Source organism: Xenopus laevis, chromosome 1L, assembly GCF_017654675.1.
Source record: "Xenopus laevis strain J_2021 chromosome 1L, Xenopus_laevis_v10.1, whole genome shotgun sequence".
Taxonomy (NCBI): Eukaryota; Metazoa; Chordata; class Amphibia; order Anura; family Pipidae; genus Xenopus; species Xenopus laevis.
Window position 1 is genome coordinate 110220779 of NC_054371.1, and position 21156 is coordinate 110241934.

The following is a 21156-nucleotide window of genomic DNA, read 5'->3' on the forward strand; positions in this document are numbered from 1 at the left end:
TGTATTTTAATTCTTTCAGATGCAGAATGTCAGACATTAAATGAGAAGGAAACTCCCTGGGCACAAAACCCCTCCCCTGTGTTGCCCCCCTCCCTCCTCCCCCCTGGCCTACCTGTCCCCCTGGGCAAATGCCCCTAACTTGTTACTCACCCCTCTGCGCAGGTCCTGTCCACGGAGTTCACAGACGCCATCTTCTCCCACGCGGTCTTCTTCCTGCTTTGACCAGTGTCTTCTGGCGCATGCGCAGTAGGAGCATTTACAGGTACGGATCTACTGCGCATGCGCCGAATGTCACAAAGTTTTCCAAATTCACTTTGTGACATTCAGCGCATGCGCAATAGATCCGTACCTGTAAATGCTCCTACTGCGCATGCGCCAGAAGACGCCGATCAAAGCAGGAAGAAGACCGCGTGGGAGAAGATGGCGCCTGTGAACTCCGTGGACAGGAGCTGCGCAGAGGGGTTAGTAACAAGTTAGGGGCATTTGCCCAGGGGGACAGGTAGGCCAGGGGGGAGGAGGGAGGGGGGGCAACACAGGGGAGGGGTTTTGCGCCCAGGGGGTTTCCTTCTCCTTTAAGGGATCTATTTATGAAGCCTCAATTTTTTTCTGGTGATGTTTTTTAGGGGAAAACTCAAATTTTTAGAGCGAAAAAAAACTTGAATTATTAGAGATTTATTATACGCTGCTAAAAACCGAAATACAAAAATACTCCAGCTAAAACCTGACAAGGTCATGTAAAGTCAATGACAGATGTCCCTTTTAGAAGATGTTTTTTGATATTGTGAACTGCGCTAGTTTAGTTGTGAGTTTTCCCACACTGAATTTCTCGAGCTGTTTTCTTGATAAATGAGTTAAATTTGTAGATGGGAGTTAGGTTGCCTTTGCTTTAATAAAAAATGGTATACATTTGAGTTTTAGTAAATACCTCCCCTAAGTCTGACACCATCAAATAGTGCAGGGATATGGACCAGGGATATATATTGACCCGTATACTGCCGCCATTAATAGTGAAGCCGCTGAGTATCAGGTTATCATTAAGAAGGCAGACAGCCGACACTGATCATAATTAATGTGTGAAATGGTTTAACAGCATATCAGCATTCCACAGAGATAAACAGTTTAACAAGAATTGGTCACACAAAAATTTTCAACAGAATAAGGAACCAGTTGATTGCAGACTGTACATCTGCATATACTGAAATCCAATGTGACACAGATTGTCTGTGTTGTTTCCCACTGAATACACACAACCACATTACATATAATTTGAATATTTTCCACTTCTCTATCACCATTTGTGATCTCTCAACTTGTCATGTGCGCTCTCTTCTGCTTTTCTCTACTTCCTCATTACTGTCTCCCTGTTCCTCCATTCCCAGTAGTCAATTTTCTTAATTATCTTTGTGTCTTCTTCTTGTGTGACACCATGATATCCTCATATTCATATATACCATTCTTCCTTTGAGCAGTCTCCCAATGTGTGTTTCTCTAATTTCCCCCTTTTCGCGTGTCCCCATCTGCTGTTCTCTCCTTTCTGCCCTTCTCACTATGGGGCAAATTCACTAAGATGCGAAGTTGCGCCAGGCGCAACTTCGCCGCACTTCGCCAGGCGTAGTTTCGCCAGCGCTTCGCAAATTCACTAAAATCCGAAGTTGCGCACAGGGGTAGCGTAAGGTTGCGGAGTTGCGCTAGCGTTGTTTCGCTATATAAAGCGAAGTTGCGCTAGCGAAGGCTAATTTGCATACGGCGCGAAATTCAAATTTCAATGGAGGAACACGTATCTGCACTACAAATGCCTAGAAAACCTTCAAATCTGCAAATAAAAATTTTATTTTGCCCTACACATGTGCCCACTGTCTAGGTAAGTTGCCATGAGTCAGAAAAAGTATCTTTTTCAGCCTATCAGCCTATCAGCCATCATGTAGAAAACACGCCAGCGTTTTTTGGGACTTAGAAAAAATTTTGACTTTTTTTTAAACAATCCCTATCTACTCTATTGCGCTTCGCCAGGTCTGAGGTGGCGAAGGAAGTCTAGCGTAAAAGGTAGCGTTCGCTACACTGCGCAAGTTAGTGAATTTGCGTAGTTTCGTCACTAGCGAAGATTCGCCTGGCGTAAGGTTGCGAAGTAACACTAGCGAAACTACGCCAGCGTTCATTAGTGAATTTGCGCAGTAGCGAAAATGCCCAACGCTAGCGAATTAACGCTAGCGTTCGGCGCTTCGCGCGTTAGTGAATTTGCCCCTATGTGCCCATCTCTCATCTTGCATCATATGAAAAACTATTAAGACATTTGTTGTGTCCCTGTAACCCATGTTACATATGTCACAATTTCATATGTTCAAATCCTTCTAGCTTTTAAAATGAATTAAAGGGGCACTCTTGAAAATATCAACTTTTCTGTGTTAGCAAAAATGTGTAATAAGTAATAGAGAAGAAATATGGTGAATTTTAATTTAAATATGCCACCTGTCCAGTTTTAACCCTGACAGCCAGGTTTTCATAAGAGCTGTACAAGTCAAAACTGCCTTCCTGGTTTTCCAATTAAGGAAATCCAGACAATTCTTCCCTTGAATGATGTGGTGATGTGATCACTGTATCATAGTCCCACCCGCTGATGCCATAAGATACAATACATGACCTACCCTCAATGTCATCCACCCGCCCTTGTCTGGACTGGAGAAAACAAAAATGTGTGAACATTAGGAACATGCTTTATGACTAGGATTTGAAAAAATGTTATACTATTTTATTACAAAAACCATTGTTGACATTGCTTCAGCCTTAAAGGAGAAGGAATAGCATTTTACACTTGGGGGTACCAAAAGTTAGGCAGCCCCAAGTGACTACTTTTACTTACCTGACACCCTGGGCCGGCACTCCTATCAGCAGAAAACCACACCGGCCCGGGGTTCTTCTAGCAACCAACATGGAGAGATCCTATTCCTGCTTCTTTGGGTCTTCTCGCAGTTGCGCATTAGAAAAACGATGAATCAGGAAGAGGATCTATCCATGGTGCTCTCTAGAGAAACCCCGGGCCGGTGCGTTTTTCTGCTGATCGGAGCACCGGCCCAGGCCCAAGGATGGTGACTGTACGTCTTTTAAAGCAGATACCAGGGAATGTTCCACAACTGATTATATATCATCACCATTCATACACCTCTCCTAAATATGGACCAGGGATACCTACTGACCGTTATACTGCCACCATTAACAGTGCAGCCACTGAGTATCAGTTTATCATTAAGAAGGCAGAGACATCAGACACTGCTCATTATTACTGTGTGAAATGGTTTTGGAGTCTTCCAGGGTTCCACAGTGATATAGAGTCACACAAAAAAGGAGCTGGTAATTGTATCTGCATGTACTGAAATCTATTCGGTCACACTGAATACTCACTTACACATGAACCCATTATTTATCACATTTTTTATTACTTAGGGACAGATGACGTATTCTAGATTGAACTGGGGAATTCAGAAAGATTCCCAGCAGTTCAAACCACAATGTATTTTGCAATTTTTCAGAACCAACAGCAAGAGTTAACACGCTTATCAAAGCTGCTTAGATCACAGTGCCAGGCCTAGGTTATTTAATGCCTAGTCATACCAGGCACAGCGTGCCCCCTCCAAAAGCACCTCCATGTGGTGCAAAAAGTAATTTTCTGATCTGATTAATCTTTCAATCTCTTATCTGTATGGGTTATCCACAATTTTTTACTTGGATTATATTTCTCTTCAATTGTTTTCTATATTATATTGTCTTTGTCTCACTCTCAGTGACATAACTATAGAGGAAGCGTCCTCTATAGCTAACAAGAAAAAAACCCCACCCCAGTCGCTCTCTTATCTGCGTGGAGGCAGGGCTGGAAGTGGGCAGGAGGGTTGGGAGGATGGGGATCAGAGTGTACCGGCCCCTCTGAAGATTTTTTTACGCTACTGCTCATTCTGCCATTTTTCTCTCCTTCTTCAGTCTCTGTCAACTTGCTCCCCCTTTCCCAGTGTGTTGTTTCTGATTGCGCTGTTCTTTTTTCATGGAAGGTAACATGTTATGTGCATCGCTTGGGATGCTATGTGATTGTCATATATCAAAATAACTTTTTACCATCCTTTTGTAATTACAACTATTTTCTGAAACAGCAGTACAGAAAAGCAAGGCATACAACCAGGCAGTTGAGGACCATACATGTACATGTACAAAAAGGTTGTTTAAGACATAACTTACAACCAGTACCAAATTAGCCAAACAGCAAGAGAATTTGAAATGACCATTAGATAGCATGATCATAGTATTATCTAGTTACTGTAATCTATATTTAGTTTATATACAAGGGTCTGTGATTAATCCTTTTTTCACAGGCTGTGCCAACCACAAGCTGAATTTTGGCCAACAAATAGAATAAAATAGTCTGTAGCCTAGAAACATGGAATCTATGTGACCGGCATACTGTCAGCAAAATATATTTTTAAATCCAGTGCCGTGCTCTGTGTTAATCCGGACAGAGGATGAGGATGAGGCAAATCCCTCGTTCCTGTAGTTCACACTAGACTAAATATAAGTAGCAGAGTGCTATATTGTGATGTGCTTTCCACAGTGGAATCAGGGCAGGACAGGGAGTAACATTTTTTAAAAAAAACAGAGCAGCCCACATACAGTATAAATGTGCAACATTGGTGGCCAATAATTTGGTGGCCAATTCCCCACCAAGTTAATAAAAACATTGGAGGCCAGCCCCCCAGGATAAAAAACCATTGTTGACCAAGGTCACCCATTAAAGTAAAAGAAAAATTGGTGGTCAGGAATTACCCCCTATAATAATAATAATTGGTGTACAGTGGAAACTTACCTTTTATAATTTGGCAGGCAGTTTACTTCCTTCTAGGCGAGAGCAGCTTCTTCATTCTCCTCAGTGGCTTTGGCTCTTTTAGGCAGCTTTGGCTTCTGCTCCCATTCGGCTTCAGCTCCCATTTGTCTTTGGCTCCCATTTGGGTTAGATCACCATTCATCTTCAGCCCCCATTCGGCTTCAGGCCCCATTCGGCTTCGGCTCCCATTCAGCTTTGGCTCTCATTTGGCTTTTCGGCTTCGACTCCCATTCAGCTTTGTCTCTCATTTGGCTTTTCGGCTTCTACTCCCATTCGGTGTTTCGGCTTCAGCTAACATTCAGCTTTTCACCTTCGGCTCCTATTCTGTGGCCACCAAAAAATTGGGTATACAATATACATTTCATGCAGTGATGTGCAGGTTGACCTGAAACCTATGGCACCTGAAGGTATACCTGGTATGGGTGCAGGTTCTACAATACCAATATTTTGTATGTAAGGGTCAGTTGTGGGTGCAGGCACAGATCAAGGCTAATGCCAGACAGGGCTGATAGCCTGCTGATAAACACAGACCAAGAATCATTCCCTACTTTGGCATGAGCCTTTCCCTGTGCCTCAACCCAGAGTCTTTGAGTCGGCACACGTAATGGATTTTGGCACAGAAATGCATGCATGCATTTCTGCCTGCACCAGGATGAATGCAATGGCTCTGGGTGCAGGTCATGCCTGAACTGGGATTCAAAAGGCACTGGCATGTCAAGCTCACAGGGGCCCAAACAGCCCCCGACCAACCCAATATATAGTGACTGTCTATGGCATCTGACAGCAGCCCTTCTGACATTTGCCGGAATCTGATTCTCAGCCTGTATTTACCCGAGAATCAGGCCTGTCGGCATTAGCCTAAGGTTTTGTGGGTTAGTGTCAGGTGCAAGTCATCACTATTTCCACTATTACCTTAGCAAAATGTAACATACATATATTAAAATACCCTTCATAGCTTTCATGCCCATTCAACCTTTCTTAATATACCAAATATGCTCCTTTATCTTAATGTTAAGATGGCACAGTTTTGCCAAAATTAGTGATGGGCGAATTTATTCGCGACAAATTTGCGCGATTCGCCGCCAGCCAATAAATTCGCAAAACGCCCGTGAAAATTCGCGGCAAAAATTCGCCGGCGTCAAAAAAAAAATTACGAAAAAACGGACGCCGGCATCAAAAACGTTTCGCTAATTTTTCGCCATTTCGCGAATTTTTCGCCATTTCGCGAATTTCGCTAATTTTTCGGCGAAGCGAAACGGCGCAAATTCGTCCATCACTAGCCAAAATATAAATAGCCATAGTTTACCTTACAACACTTTTTTCAGTTCAGTTGTTTTCAGATAGTTCTCCAGAAATAAAAACTCCTTTTATTTACTTTCTATTTTCTATTTGTGACTGTTTTTCTAATATTGAAATTTAAAGATTCATTTTTCACCTTCTCGTGCCTTCCTGAAGCAGCTTGGGGGGGGGGGTCACCGACTCTTTAACTGTTGATACATTTCCCTAAGTTTCATTAAAGGCAGCTGTTATACTTAATCGTTATTCTAAAGACACTGCTGAAAAATGTATCAACTAAATGTATCAACTACTATGGCAAATTTTAAGAGTTCATATAGGCCGAGTTCCTAACACCTTTACAGAAGCTAAGGAAAGAACTACAATAGGGAAAGTATAGTTATTCATTTAACAAATTCAGTTTAACAAGTTTGTCCCCACAGCTGCAGCTCTACCAGCCAAACAGCAGCTATACATTAAACCTGCACCTTTGCCCAAGTCCAATTTTTTTTACCCTCAAGGGTTCTGTCTTTTTTATTCATTTTTTATTTTTCTGGTGGAAGAACAGTATTACTTGAACAGAAATGCTGTCATAGAAGAATGTAAAATTCAGTTAACTAAAAGCATTTTCCTGACATATGATTATGGTCAATGGTATGCAAATATTGTAACATGGAAGAAATATTATTTTATTTGCATATGTAAACTGAACAAGATTTATCCTTTTTACTTTATATATTGATCTGGCAGAGATGATTTCACTGAAGGAGAGAAAAACAGAACATTAGCAATGAGTCCAGTCCTGTCAATCTATTTCATATTGTTCTGGATTTCATGTAAATATTAGAGCCTTTCTGTACTTTATATAAATACTTTATACCTGTAATGTAATTTGTGTCTTATGTAGGATTTACACATTTTTTCAGATTCAGAGTCTCAGACATTGTTTTTGACACCTTCAAGCAATGCAGTTAATCTGTGAGAGAAGGCAACTTTCAACTGTAATGTTGGATTCAAGGATGATAATGGGATACTGTTTCTAAAGCAGATACCAGGGAATGCTCCACAGCTTATTATACATCATCACCATTCATTCACCTCTCCTGAATATGGACCAGGGATACCTACTGACCGTTATACTGCCACCATAAATGCTGAAGCCATTAAGTTTATCATTAAGAAGGCAGAGACAGCAGACACTGCTCATTATTACTGTGTGAAATGGTTTAGCAGCATATCAGCATTCCACAGTGATAAACAGTTTGACAAAAACACTGGGTAACAAGAATGAATTACACACATAAGTCAACAGAATAAGGGGCAGATAGCACATTGAATGTTATTTTGTCTTCTTTAATCAAACTGTATATTTGATTTTGTTCACATAAAATCCTGCCCTCTTGGTATGAACACATCAGCTCATAGCAGTATGTAGATGTGTTTTACTAAGGGCATACATTTTAAGAAATTCTTCAAACTACCATTACTGTCCAGGATATGGTCAAGCAGTTTTTTCACCAACAAAAACATTAACTATAGAGGTATGGGACCCATTATCCAGAAAGCTTGGGACTTGGAGTTTTTTGGATAAGGGATCTTTCCACAATTTAGATCTCCATACCTTAAAGGGATACTGTCATGGGAAAACAAATGTTTTCAAAATGAATCAGTTAATAGTGCTGTTCCAGCAGAATTCTGCGCTGAAATCCATTTCTCAAAAGAGCAAACAGATTTTTGTTATATTTAATTTTAAAATCTGACATGGGGCTAGACATTTTGTCAATTTCCCAGCTGCCCCAAGTCATGTGACGTGTGCCTGCACTTCAGGAGAGAAATGCTTTCTGGCAGGCTGCTGTTTTTCCTTCTCAATGTAACTGAATGTGTCTCAGTGAGACATGGGTTTTTACTATTGAGTGTTGTTCTTAGATCTACCAGGCAGCTGTTATCTTGTGTTAGGGAGCTGCTATCTGGTTACCTTCCCATTGTTCTTTTGTTTGGCTGCTGGGGGGAAAAGGGGAGGGGGGTGATATCTCTCTAACTTGCAGTACAGCAGTAAAGAGTGATTGAAGTTTATCAGAGCACAAGTCACATGACTTGGGGCAGCTGGGAAATTGACAAAAGGTCTAGCCCCATGTCAGATTTCAAAATTGAATATAAAAAAATCTGTTTGCTCTTTTGAGAAATGGATTTCAGTGCAGAATTCTGCTGGAGCAGCACTATTAACTGATTCATTTTTTTAAAAAAAAAATTTCCCATGACAGTATCCCTTTAAGTCTGCAAAAAAGTAATTTAAATATTAAATAAACCTAATAGGATCTTAATTGGGATCAAGTACAGGGTACTAATTTATTATTAGAGAGAAAAAGGAAATCATTTTAAAAAATGTTAATTATTTGGTGTCTATGGGGAAAAGGCCTCCCAGTAATTTGGAGCTTTCTGGATTACAGGTTTCTGGATAATGGATCCCATACTTGTATAAAGAAATGGACTGCTAAAATTGAGCAACTGCTTCACTCAAAACCATGTTTCACATAAAGCAAACTAGCCAAATGCACTGCTAAGGGCCAGATTTGTGTAAATAACTGAAGGCAGACATCTGCACCTACTATAAAAAAAACTTAATTTGACTGTTCATGTTTTCAAGAAAGGTTGAGTAAATTTATAATTTCTGTTTTATAGAGCTATATGCGTCACAGATTACTACACCAGCACGTGAAGGGGATGGCATGTAAAAACATCTGCTTTGCCAATATGTTTGCCATTTAGGAAAATCACTTTACTTCATGGGATTAATACAACAGGTTTCTGGACTATTAAGGGGAAGTACATGTAGATATATTAGGGAAAGTTTTCAATGTTTATTTGAAAATTGCACCATTCTTTTATAATTACAGCTATTTCTCAAAGGGCAGTACATACTGTATAAGTAAGGCATATTGGTTTCCCTGAAGCAAGTAATAACCAGGCAGCTTAGGACCATACAATGAGGTTTGTACAAAAAGGAAACATAACTTCCAATAACAAATAAGAAGTAATGAAATACCAAGAGAATTTTTATGACCACAAGAAGCCATGCATGATCATAGTAACATTCTAATTACTGTAATCTGTTTAAATCTATACCTGTCTTAACCTATATGCGGTTTATGGGGTCGTTAAATAAGACCCAAATAGAATAGCCTATAACCTAGAAACATACTGCCAGCCATATAGATACTACAGTGTGTACAGTGTTTCAGTATTACTATTATAACACTATCTTTAAATGCAGTGTTGTACTCTGTGTTAATCTGGACAGAGTACACTATTGATCTTTACCTTCCCTCAACCCAGCCACGTAAGGGATAACTCCCAGCAAATACCAGCAGATCAGGGGTTACATGCAATACATGGGTCCTCAGTGCATGGTGGTGGAAAGACGTTGTGATGAGCTATAACTCTCTGATTTAATAAACTCAGTGGGGCACCAGTAGTTCTTAAACATAAACAGGAACTTTACAGAATACAGGAATCAGGATTTAGAATAATGATAGCAAGTTTCCTTTTAAAGTCATTATGAAGCTGTGTAATATCTGAATAGCAGGAGAAACAACAAATAAAACAATCACTCCAAAGGCGCTCAAATGAGGTCGAACACAAAGTAGATTCTCATTGACAGGTTTAACCTTCCTAGATGCAGAGAGATACCCAGAGTAAATACCATCTAGGTTTAAGGACGATACCCTTGCTCCCTTTTCACTCCACTATTGAACTTGGGTTGGGGCACTAAAAAGCCCTTGCTCACTGCTGGCTGTGTAACACCACTTGGGTTTACAATGACAAAGTATGACTCACTAATCCTCATTCATGCATCCCATGATATCACAGAACCAATGGAAGTATAACTCCCTCTTACAGATCATTTGTCACCCCCCTTTGTCACATTCTTTCAGGAAAAAAAAAAATTGTTCTCTATCCCTACACTATAGTGATGTGCGGGCCAGGCCAATACCCACAGAACCCACGGGTTTACCCATGGTTCAGGCCAACCTTGCTGCACCTTGCATGAGTTGCGACCTTAGAATGCTGGCTTCCAACTTCAGGTTTTATAGGTGTGGGGTGGGTCGGCGCGGGTCTATAAATGGAGGGGGAAGTTGGGTGTGGCCGGGCATGGGTCAGACATGTTCGAGTTGAGTGCAGGTCGAGTTTTTTTCGACCCACACATCACTATTACACTATATTGACAAATGGCACATCTATTGGATTCAGGGCTGCCACCTGAAATCACCGGATCCAATACAATAACAATGATCAGCTGCCTAATTATTGAAAACCAAAGTACACATTGGTGGCTAGGGGCCCTAATGGTTCCAGGTTTTCCATTAAAAAAATATAAATTCAATACAAATTCATTAAAATATCTGCACTGTTTTTATCAAAAAACATGATCCCTTGCTTGCAATATCCCCCTTCACACCACTAGCTCTGATTACTGACTGCGTAAGTCCTTAGACAGTGCCTATTGCATTAGTTCCATCATCACTATCCAAGTTCTGGACAGCAGGAAAACAACTTGCAGGGTTGCTTCTGACCTAGGTTAGCTTTTGTGAGAAGCAAAGGTATAAAACAACCTATGTGCTGCTGTCCCGCCATGCAGCACAGTTTGTTTTACTGTATTCCAGCCAATGGCCTCCTAAGGATTTGTGCATCAGTAATAAGAACCAGGGAAGCGAAGGGGAATTGCAAGCTAGGGATCATATTTTTTATAAAAACAGTATGGATTTTGTATAAAATGCATATTGGAAATAGCTTTCTTTCTTAATGGAGAAACTGGGACTGGGCTCTTAGTTTTTCTACTTTACATCCCCTTTAAAGAATGTGCTATTATTTACACATCTCTAATCACTTAATGAAACCACTACATGGAAACAATTACATTTAGATAATACTCATTGTGAGAGCATAATGTGTTCATCCCTAACAGTCCAAGATCCAGCACCATAAAAGTTGCCCCCCTTCAGTGAAGGTAATAAGACCCTTATATAGTAAGAGCAATTTTATTTCAAAATTCTTTTATTTTTTTTATTGTTTAGCTTGATTATTTAATCTTTCCCATTACCTCTCTACCATCTTTCTTTGTTGCTAATGGCCCTTAGCATCCCTTTGCATTCAATACTTGTCCTTCTAAATGTCCTTCTAAAAACTGCTACTTTTTTTAATGCCTTCCATTTGTTACTTTTATCGTAATGGACTTTGATTTGGCTGCAATCAGTGGCATAATATATTAAAATCTGAATTAACCTAATTAAAAAAAAAACACAACCAAACTCCCATACTTGATTTTACCATATTTATTATTTGAAAAGCTTGATTTAATCTGTTTGGTTAAAACCCCGATAAAATCGAAGAGAACCCAAAAAGGCAGAATTTTTCGGATTTATGCCCGAAAAGCCCAAAATGGTCGGATTTTGGGGCTAATTCCAGCGCAGACCACAGAAACCTCGGAATAGGATAGAGACCTCTGCCATAGACTTATACACAACCTCGGCAGGTCTGAGATGGTGGATTTTCAGATACAGGCGTATTTGCAGCATTTCGCTTAAATAACTCTCGAAAAATGTGAGTTTTAAAATAAAAAGTTGGAGTTTAGTAAATAACCCCTTAGTGCCTATCTAACAAGTCAATGCCATGTGTTCTAAATTCATGCAAAATGTGTAAAAAACAATATACATAGAAGCAGACAGTAGAGTGAACAATGTGGTGTGAATGGTACATTTACTACACTGCAAATACATTTCTTCATTCTTTAACTTCACAAAGACAAATTCCCCAGTCAATCACAATATAGAAGAGCATCCATTTTTTACCAAATATTCAATGTGTAAAATGTGTAAAAAAAACTATTATCTGGCCTGTAACGGATTAGGGTGAATAGAATGCAAATCATGTGACATAGAAGGAAATGTTGTGACATAGAAGGAATAACTTTTGATTTCAAGCTATAATGAATTTACATAGTGAAAAAGCATTTCTGCTTTACGTTATACAGTGGTGTGAAAAACTATTTGCCCCCTTCCTGATTTCTTATTCTTTTGCATGTTTGTCACACAAAATGTTTCTGATCATCAAACACATTTAACTATTAGTCAAAGATAACACAAGTAAACACAAAATGCAGTTTTTAAATGAGGGTTTTTATTATTTAGGGAGAAAAGAAATCCAAACCTGTGTGAAAAAGTAATTGCCCCCTGAACCTAATTACTGGTTGGGCCACCCTTAGCAGCAATAACTGCAATCAAGCGTTTGCGATAACTTGCAACGAGTCTTTTACAGCGCTCTGGAGGAATTTTGACCCACTCATCTTTGCAGAATTGTTGTAATTCAGCTTTATTTGAGGGTTTTCTAGCATGAACCGCCTTTTTAAGGTCATGCCACAACATCTCAATAGGATTCAGGTCAGGACTTTGACTAGGCCACTCCAAAGTCTTCATTTTGTTTTTCTTCAGCCATTCAGAGGTGGATTTGCTGGTGTGTTTTGGGTCATTGTCATGCTGCAGCACCCAAGATCGCTTCAGCTTGAGTTGACGAACAGATGGCCGGACATTCTCCTTCAGGATTTTTTGGTAGACAGTAGAATTCATGGTTCCATCTATCACAGCAAGTCTTCCAGGTCCTGAAGCAGCAAAACAACCCCAGACCATCACACTACCACCACCATATTTTACTGTTGGTATGATGTTCTTTTTCTGAAATGCTGTGTTACTTTTACGCCAGATGTAACGGGACGCGCACCTTCCAAAAAGTTCAACTTTTGTCTCGTCGGTCCACAAGGTATTTTCCCAAAAGTCTTGGCAATCATTGAGATGTTTTTTAGCAAAATTGAGACGAGCCTTAATGTTCTTTTTGCTTAAAAGTGGTTTGCGCCTTGGAAATCTGCCATGCAGGCCGTTTTTGCCCAGTCTCTTTCTTATGGTGGAGTCGTGAACACTGACCGTAATTGAGGCAAGTGAGGCCTGCAGTTCTTTAGATGTTGTCTTGGGGTCTTTTGTGGCCTCTCGGATGAGTTGTCTCTGCGCTCTTGGGGTAATTTTGGTCGGCCGGCCACTCCTGGGAAGGTTCACCACTGTTCCATGTTTTTGCCATTTGTGGATAATGGCTCTCACTGTGGTTCGCTGGAGTCCCAAAGCTTTAGAAATGGCTTTATAACCTTTGAAATTGAACTCAGGTGTGATAAACCACAGTTAAGTTATTTTTTAACAAGGGGGGCAATCACTTTTTCACACAGGCCCATGTAGATTTGGAGTTTTTTTTCTCCCTTAATAACGTAAACCTTCATTTAAAAACTGCATTTTGTGTTCAATTATGTTATCTTTGACTAATAGTTAAAGGTTTTTGATGAGCAGAAACATTTAAGTGTGACAAACATGCAAAAGAATAAGAAATCAGGAAGGGGGCAAATAGTTTTTCACACCACTGTATATTGCTCTAGCACAGCATGACTTCACTGCAAGAGAAAAGAACTGAACTGTAGCAATGAGTCCCATCCTGCCTATATATTTTGCATTGCTGTGGATTTCAAGTACATTAAATTTCATTTGTATTTTGTAAAAGCAGTGTGTGCCTACAATGTAACTTATGCCTGATGATGTTTTTATATTTTTCAGATGCAGAATCTCAGACATTATCGATGATACCTTCCAGTAGTGCAGTTAATCTGGGAGACAGGGCAGCAATCTCCTGTCATATTGGAGCCAAGGATGAACACTGGGTGCTGTTTCTAAAGCAGATACCAGGGAATGCCCCACAGCAGATTATATATCATCACCATTCATTCACCTCTCCTAAATATGGATCAGGGATACCTACTGACCGTTATACTGTCATCATTACAAGCGCAGCCACTGAGTATCAGTTTATCATTAAGAAGGCAGAGACAGCAGACACTGCTCATTATTACTGTGTGAAATGGTTTAACAGCATATCTGCATTCCACAGTGATAAAGAGTCTGACAAAAACACTGCATATCATAAACATGACATAATATCAGAATAAGGGGCTGGTTTATTATCATGTCATGTTAGAGCTGCACCTGGAACATTATAGACACAGCAGTTACTGATTTCTCTATTATAATCCTATTTGTCATTGGCTTTCTTGGTTATAATATTTTTCATAAACTTTTTCATCATTTAATCACACTGAGTCCATGAGAGGAAAATGAAATGTTACTTGAAGGCAAACATTTTTAAAAAGTGTCATCCAGCAACTGGTAAAACTAATAAGTTATGAGTCTATGCCCTAAAATGCCATTGGGGCAAACTACATATAAACCAAATATCTATGTTGTTTACTAATCATAAGGTGATGTTATATACTATGTTACAATACCAATGCAGATACTCAAAATAAGATAGTTGATGTAGTACCAACATGTTGTAATATAGTCATTGATCATGTTGCAACTGTTATCAGATATACGGGTCCTTATTAGTTACATAGGATATTATAGGACTCATTTACAAACTAGGGGCCCAAGTGCAATAAACAGGTGCAAATCAGGTTTTGCCAGAAAAACCCAAAATTATCGGATTTTCGGCCTAAACCCAGCTCACACTAGGATAACTTGCAATTAGGTTAGAGACCTCTGCCATTGACAATTCGGCAGGTCTGAGAGAAATCATCGGCTTTAATAAATCTCAAAAAATGTGAGTTTTTTTAAAAAAAAATTAAAATTAGAGTTTTGACCCAAAAAGTCAGACCAGATAAATCCGGAGTTTACTAAATAACCGCTGCGACTCTTGGTGTGGTAAGTGTATGGGATCTACGGGGGTGCAACTCCAAACTCATGCACATGCTCCCATGCTCATAACAAATAAGCTAGTAGAAATTACATACTCAAGATTTGAAATATATTTAATTACCTGTGAACTATAATATTTATAATATTTATAATAATTTTCAATCAATACCTTTATACATAAACTACAGCATGAAACAAGGTGGACAGCGCTGCCCTAAATTACAGTTATTGTACTTGAGTCTTTAATTATAAATTGTATTTCAATGTACAAACATGTTGCATGCATCTACTACTTATTAAAGGGGTGGTTCACCTTTCAGTTAACTTTTAGTTTTCAGTTGGACTTCATTATTTTTTACAGTTTTTTTTAATATTTGCCTTTTTCTTCTGATTCTTTCCAATGGATGTCACTGAACCCATCTCAAAACAAATGTTCTGCAAAGCTACAAATGTTTTGTTATTGCAACTTTTTACTACTCATCTCTCTATTCAGGTGCTCTCATTCATATTCCAGTCTCGCATTTAAATCAGTGTAAAATCAGGATAATTTGGATTCTAGCATGCAGAAATTGCTGAAATTGCAAACTGGAGAGATTTTGGGTTCTCAATAATTTACTTTATTAATCACTCTTAGGGGCCGATTCATCAAGGGTCGAATATCGAGGGTTAATTAACCCTCGATATTCGACTAGGAATTGAAATCCTTCGACTTCGAATATCGAAGTCGAAGGATTTAGTGCAGAAAATTCGATCGTACGATCGAAGGATTATTCCTTCGATCGAACGATAAAATCCTTTGAATCGAACGATTCGAAGGATTTTAATCCAACGATCGAAGGAATATCCTTCGATCAAAAAAACTTAGGCAAGCCTATGGGGACCTTCCCCATAGGCTAACATTGACTTCGGTAGCTTTTAGTTGCCGAACTAGGGGGTCGAAGTTTTTTTTAAAGAGACAGTACTTCGACTATCGAATGGTCGAATAGTCGAACGATTTTTACTTTGAATAGTTCGATTCGAAGTCGTAGTCGTAGTCGAAGGTCGAAGTAGCCCATTCGATGGTCGAAGTAGCCCAAAAAATACTTCGAAATTCGAAGTTTTTTTACTTCGAATCCTTCACTCGAGCTTGATGAATCAGCCCCTTAATCACTTAATCACTCTCACTTACTTAAAAAAGTGGCTGGACAGCCTACTAATCATACATTTTTAAATCACAATCAATATAAATAAATATCAAGCATATCAAGAGATAATTAATTCAAATTAAAAATGGCTAAAGTCCATCTACAATGTTCACAAATGTTATTAAAATCTCAATTTCTCTTCCAGATAAAAAAACCATTGATGTCAATTCATGTAGTTCATAAGGTGGGGGAGGATGTTGTAGCTATAAAGTATTTAATGAAGAATGCAATATGACATATGCAAGGTGATATATATATATTTTTTTTTTTTTTTTTTTTTTTTTTCTACTCATTATCCGCACTCCTACCAGTCATACCTTGACAGTGGGTGCAGGGTCAAATATTGCATACAGTTCATCAGAAGGACCCGCATTTCATATAGTGTGAAACAAACATATTTATTGTAAATGTATATCCAATGCATATCCAATAAATAAGTTTTTTCAAGCTATATGGAGTGCGGGTTCTTCTGATATATATGAATGAGATATTAGCATTGAAGTGAATTTTCTCAGAGCCAACACAACAGGGGACTGAAATCAGATGAAAGAGACAGAGACAACAACATCTTTAATAATGCTCATACAGTTCCATAACAAGCTGAGAAACAATGTCACACAAAGTTGCCTCTCCACAGCCATTAGTCCCTTGTTTGTCAAAATACTCATTTACCCATTTGTTCTACATGTTTGCTTCTACAGACACCTACTTATACCATAAAACAGCTTTTACAAGATTATTTGAATTGTTCAACTTAACTATTATATCTTTCCCACCACCTCGCTACCTCGCTACCTTATTTCATCCAACAGCATCCTTTTGCATTCAGGCCTCCCAAATGTCCTTCTAAAAACTGCTATTTCCATGTTGCTACTTTTACAATAATGGACTTTTGATGTTTGGCTTCAGTCAGTTGAATAATTGCATCTGATACATACATATATCTTTTTAATAAGTCAATGTCATGGGTTATTGTTAAGATATGTATTAATGGCTGTGTTCTCATACAAATCCCATAGTAATCTGATACTGACACAGTGTCATGTGACATGATCCTTGTCTGCTAATGCAGAAGTGTTAATAAAGTTTTGTCTTCTTGAAACAAGAAAAGCATGGTGTATGTGTGCAATTTCTCCTCTGTCTAAAGAAAGCTGCAGGCTCGCGTGAGATTGAGCTACCGGTTATCCCCTCTCTTAAACGAACAGTAACTTTAAAAATGAAAGTTTTTCAAAGTAATAAAAATATAATGCAATGTTGCCCTGCACTGGTAAAATTTATATATTCGCTTCAGAAACACTACTATTGTTTCTATAAATAAGTTGCTGTGTAACAATGGGGCAGCAATTCAATTGAGAAAAGGCTCAGGTTACCGATAAGCTCTATAGAACATAATGTTATCTGTTATCCACTATTTAACCTGTGCCATATAGCCTTTTTTCAATTTTCACCATTGCTACACAGCAGCTTGTTTGTATGAACTATAGTAGTGTTTCTGAAGCAAACAGATCCGTTTTACCAGTGCAGGGCAACACTACATGATATTTTCATTACTTTAAAACACTTTCATTTTTTGGTGTTATGTTCCTTTAAGCAGAATGGCAACAGTTATTTATTCATTCAAAATGTGTAAAAGATAATATAAAGATAAGCAGACAGAAGAGTGACCAATGTGGTGTTAATGGCACATGAGCAACTACACTGCAAATATTTGTCTCCATTCTTTAATCTCACAAAGCAAAATGTCACAATGAGTCACAAGATGAAAAGAACATACATTTTTATCAAACAAAGAATTAGCAAACTTAATTTCCTATCATGTAACAGATTAGAGTAAATAGTATGCAAATAATGTGACATAGAAGAAAATGTTCTCACATTGAAGGAATATTTTTTCATTTCAGGCTATAATGAATTTGCATGGTGAAAAAGCCTTTCTGCTTTGCATTATATATTGCTCTAGCACAGCATGACTTCACTGCAAGAGAGCAGAATTGAACTATAGCAATGGGTCCCTTCCTGCCTTTATATTTTGTATTGCTGTGGATTTCAAGTAAATTACAATTCAGCTAATGTGTATTTTATATAAATAGTTTTTGCCTGCAATGTAATTCATGCCTGATATTGTATTTACATTTTTCAGATGCAGAATCTCAGACATTATCAATGACACCTTCCAGCAGTGCAGTTAATCTGGGAGAAAGGGCATCAATCTCCTGTCATATTGGAGCCAAGGATGAACACTATGTATATTTTCTAAAGCAGATACCAGGGAATGCTCCTCAGTTTATTATATATCATCACCATTCATTCACCTCTCCTAAATATGGACCAGGGATACCTACTGACCGTTATACTGCCACCATTAACAGTGCAGCCACTGAGTATCAGTTTATCATTAAGAAGGCAGAGACAGAAGACACTGCTCATTATTACTGTACAAAGTGGTTTAACAGCATATCAGCATTCCACAGTGATAAACAGTTTGACAAAAACACTGCACTTCATACACATGAGATAATAACAATATAAGGGGCAGGTTTATTATCATGCCTGGTCAGAACTGCACCTGGAACTTTATAGACACTGCAGTTATTGATTTATCTATTATAATCCAATTGGTCATTGGTTTTCTTGGTTATATTCACATTATTTTTCATAAACGTCTTCATCATTTAATCACATTGAGCCCATGAAATTAAAATACAATTTTCCCTGAAGGCAAACATTTTTAAAGTTCTGAGTGTCATCAGCATCTGGTAAAGCCCTTTTTACTCTCTGTATCAGTTAGTATTTGTATGGAATATGTATAACTAAAGTTTACAATGGGCTTTAGAATATAGTGGTCCAAAAATGTAGAGGATGATGCAATCCTAACTGTTATAAGGTTATAAGGTTATCAAAAGTCACAGAGCTCTGCAACCATATGAAAACATGAGGACAATACAACTTCTAAACATGAGTCCAGCAGCCCGCTCAAATCAAAGACAGAGCCTACAAAAAAACTGCTTTCACTGTAACATAATGTAACGAAGAATTTACTGTAATGAAACCATAAAATTAATACTTTTTAAAAGGATGTTTACATTTTGCAAAACACATGCATTCTAAAAATGGGAGCAAAGGTTGTGGTAGCCTCAGGTACTTTTTAGAAATTTTTTGGCTATTTTTTTCAGATCAGGTTCAGGATAGAGATAGAGGATACGCTTGTTGTTGTCCATGAAAGAAATGGCAAGGGTTCAGCAGAAATATAAAGACTAGCGCCAGTGACATTAGAGAGCTGAAGGGAAGGAAAAGGAAAGAAAAGAAGGAGGATGAGTACCTACTTACCATACAGGTAGGTTTTTAGAAACTTAAGTTACTGTTCCTGGGAAAACTGCTGGAGTAGTAGACAGCTGTGCAGCCTATTGCTGAGGGGGAGAAGAATCCCTGTGACCTGAAGATCAGTTGGAGGAGAAATTTGCAGAACAGCTCATCAGTGTGAGTAGTCCTAGAAGAGCCCAGAAATCAAATGACTGGGACAGATGTTAGAACTGGATTCCCCAGTTTTTTTATGCAAGAGAACCTAAGCAGCACGAGGACATCTGCATTAACTGCTATATTAATATTTGCTGGAGCACTGCTAAATAATGTAAGAAATAATATCTTAAGATAGTGTGCTGAAAAAAGTTTTCTTTGAGAGGAACAATAGCACCATCATCTGCTTAACACAGCAAATGTGTCCTGCTACATTTTAATTTTAATCAATATATTTAAGACATCAAGTCATTTTGTGCATACAGCTACTAAAAAATGCCTTACCCTTTAAACAAAACATATGTCCATATTTTGCAATATATTTAAGCTGGCCAACTACGTCAAAGCCTATTGCAAACAAATGCCTTTGCGCTGGTTCAAAAGAAATTCTAGATCCGTGGCTGTTTTATTGGCCTTATCTAAATCTGTCAGAATCTTCTACTAACACTATAATCCAGTCATGATGTCTCTACTGGCATAGACTGGACGACCTAAGTGCCCAGAAGGCACGAAACACGTAAGGCCTCCCTCTGAGATGTTCCTTTTTGTATAAATAAAACTTTTTTAATTTGCATCTATTTTTGGAGTGAAGTCCAGTCTGTGCCAATCTACCACTGAAATCTACATGTCTAACATTGACTCCCCAAGCTGAAGGTCTGGGGCTTGAGCACCTGGACCCCCTGATGCTACTGGTGAGTTTACCTTACTGCCGACATTTTCTTCATGCTGGAACTCTTTTCCTCTTTACCCATTCCCTGTTATCCTTGTTAAAAATTCATGATGTCTCTACCCTGCACATTTTCTCCTAACTAAAGGTGGCCATACACGGATAGATCCGCTCGTTTGGCGATGTCGCCAAACGAGCAGATCTCCCTCCGATATGCCCACCTTGAGGTGGGCAATATCGGGCTGATCCGATCGTGGGCCCTAGGGCCCAACGATCGGATCCTAGCGTTCGACAAACGGGCGGTCGGATCGCGGGACCGCATCAACGAACAGATGCGGCCGCGATCCGACGGGATTTTTAATCCCATCCGATCGAGATCTGGCCGACTTTCGGCCAGATCTCGATCGGGGAAGCCCGTCGGGGGCCCCCATACACGGGCCAATAAGCTGCCGACTCGGTCTGTCGGCAGCTTTTATCGGCCCGTGTATGGCCACCTTTAGCCTGAAAACCCATTCCTGTATTTTGTCCACCTATTTTCCCCATGTTTACACCTTACCTTGCGGTTGCTTTTCTTCCGGTCATATTTTCTTATTTACTTTCATTCTTTTTTCATTTTTTCGCTTCTACCTTCACTATTCTTCCTTTAGTGCAGAATTCCTGATTGCTTCACATATTGCTCTAGCAGATAATCACTTTACTGCATGAGAGACAAAATTAGAACACTTGCAATGATAACCTGCCTGCCTATTTGGTGCTGCTCTGGATTTCATGTAAATAACAATGTAGCCTTCCTTTATTTAATATAAAAGCTCTGTAGTGTACCTGTAATGTATTGCATGTCTTATGTTGGTTTTATATTTTTCAGATGCAGAATCG

At 38.9% G+C, this 21156-nt stretch overlaps 1 protein-coding gene across 8 annotated transcripts in view; it reads left to right on the top strand.

The window, feature by feature from the left end:
* XB5806080.L (immununoglobulin light chain L homeolog) overlaps positions 1 to 21156 on the top strand; it is a 107784-nt gene that overhangs the window by 33638 nt on the left and 52990 nt on the right. The window contains exons 1-2 of one of the 8 annotated variants that reach the window (XM_041561955.1): positions 13619 to 13694; positions 13780 to 14102. The exons of 5 other annotated variants lie outside the window; for them this stretch is intronic. In XM_041561955.1, the coding sequence (XP_041417889.1) occupies positions 13649 to 13694; positions 13780 to 14102 (369 nt within the window). In that variant the 5' untranslated portion in view covers positions 13619 to 13648. Of the gene's footprint in view, positions 1 to 13618; positions 13695 to 13779; positions 14103 to 18057; positions 18151 to 18240; positions 18567 to 21156 lie in introns of those variants that run through there. 2 more of the 8 variants (XM_041561946.1, XM_041561932.1) reach the window with 2 other exon arrangements.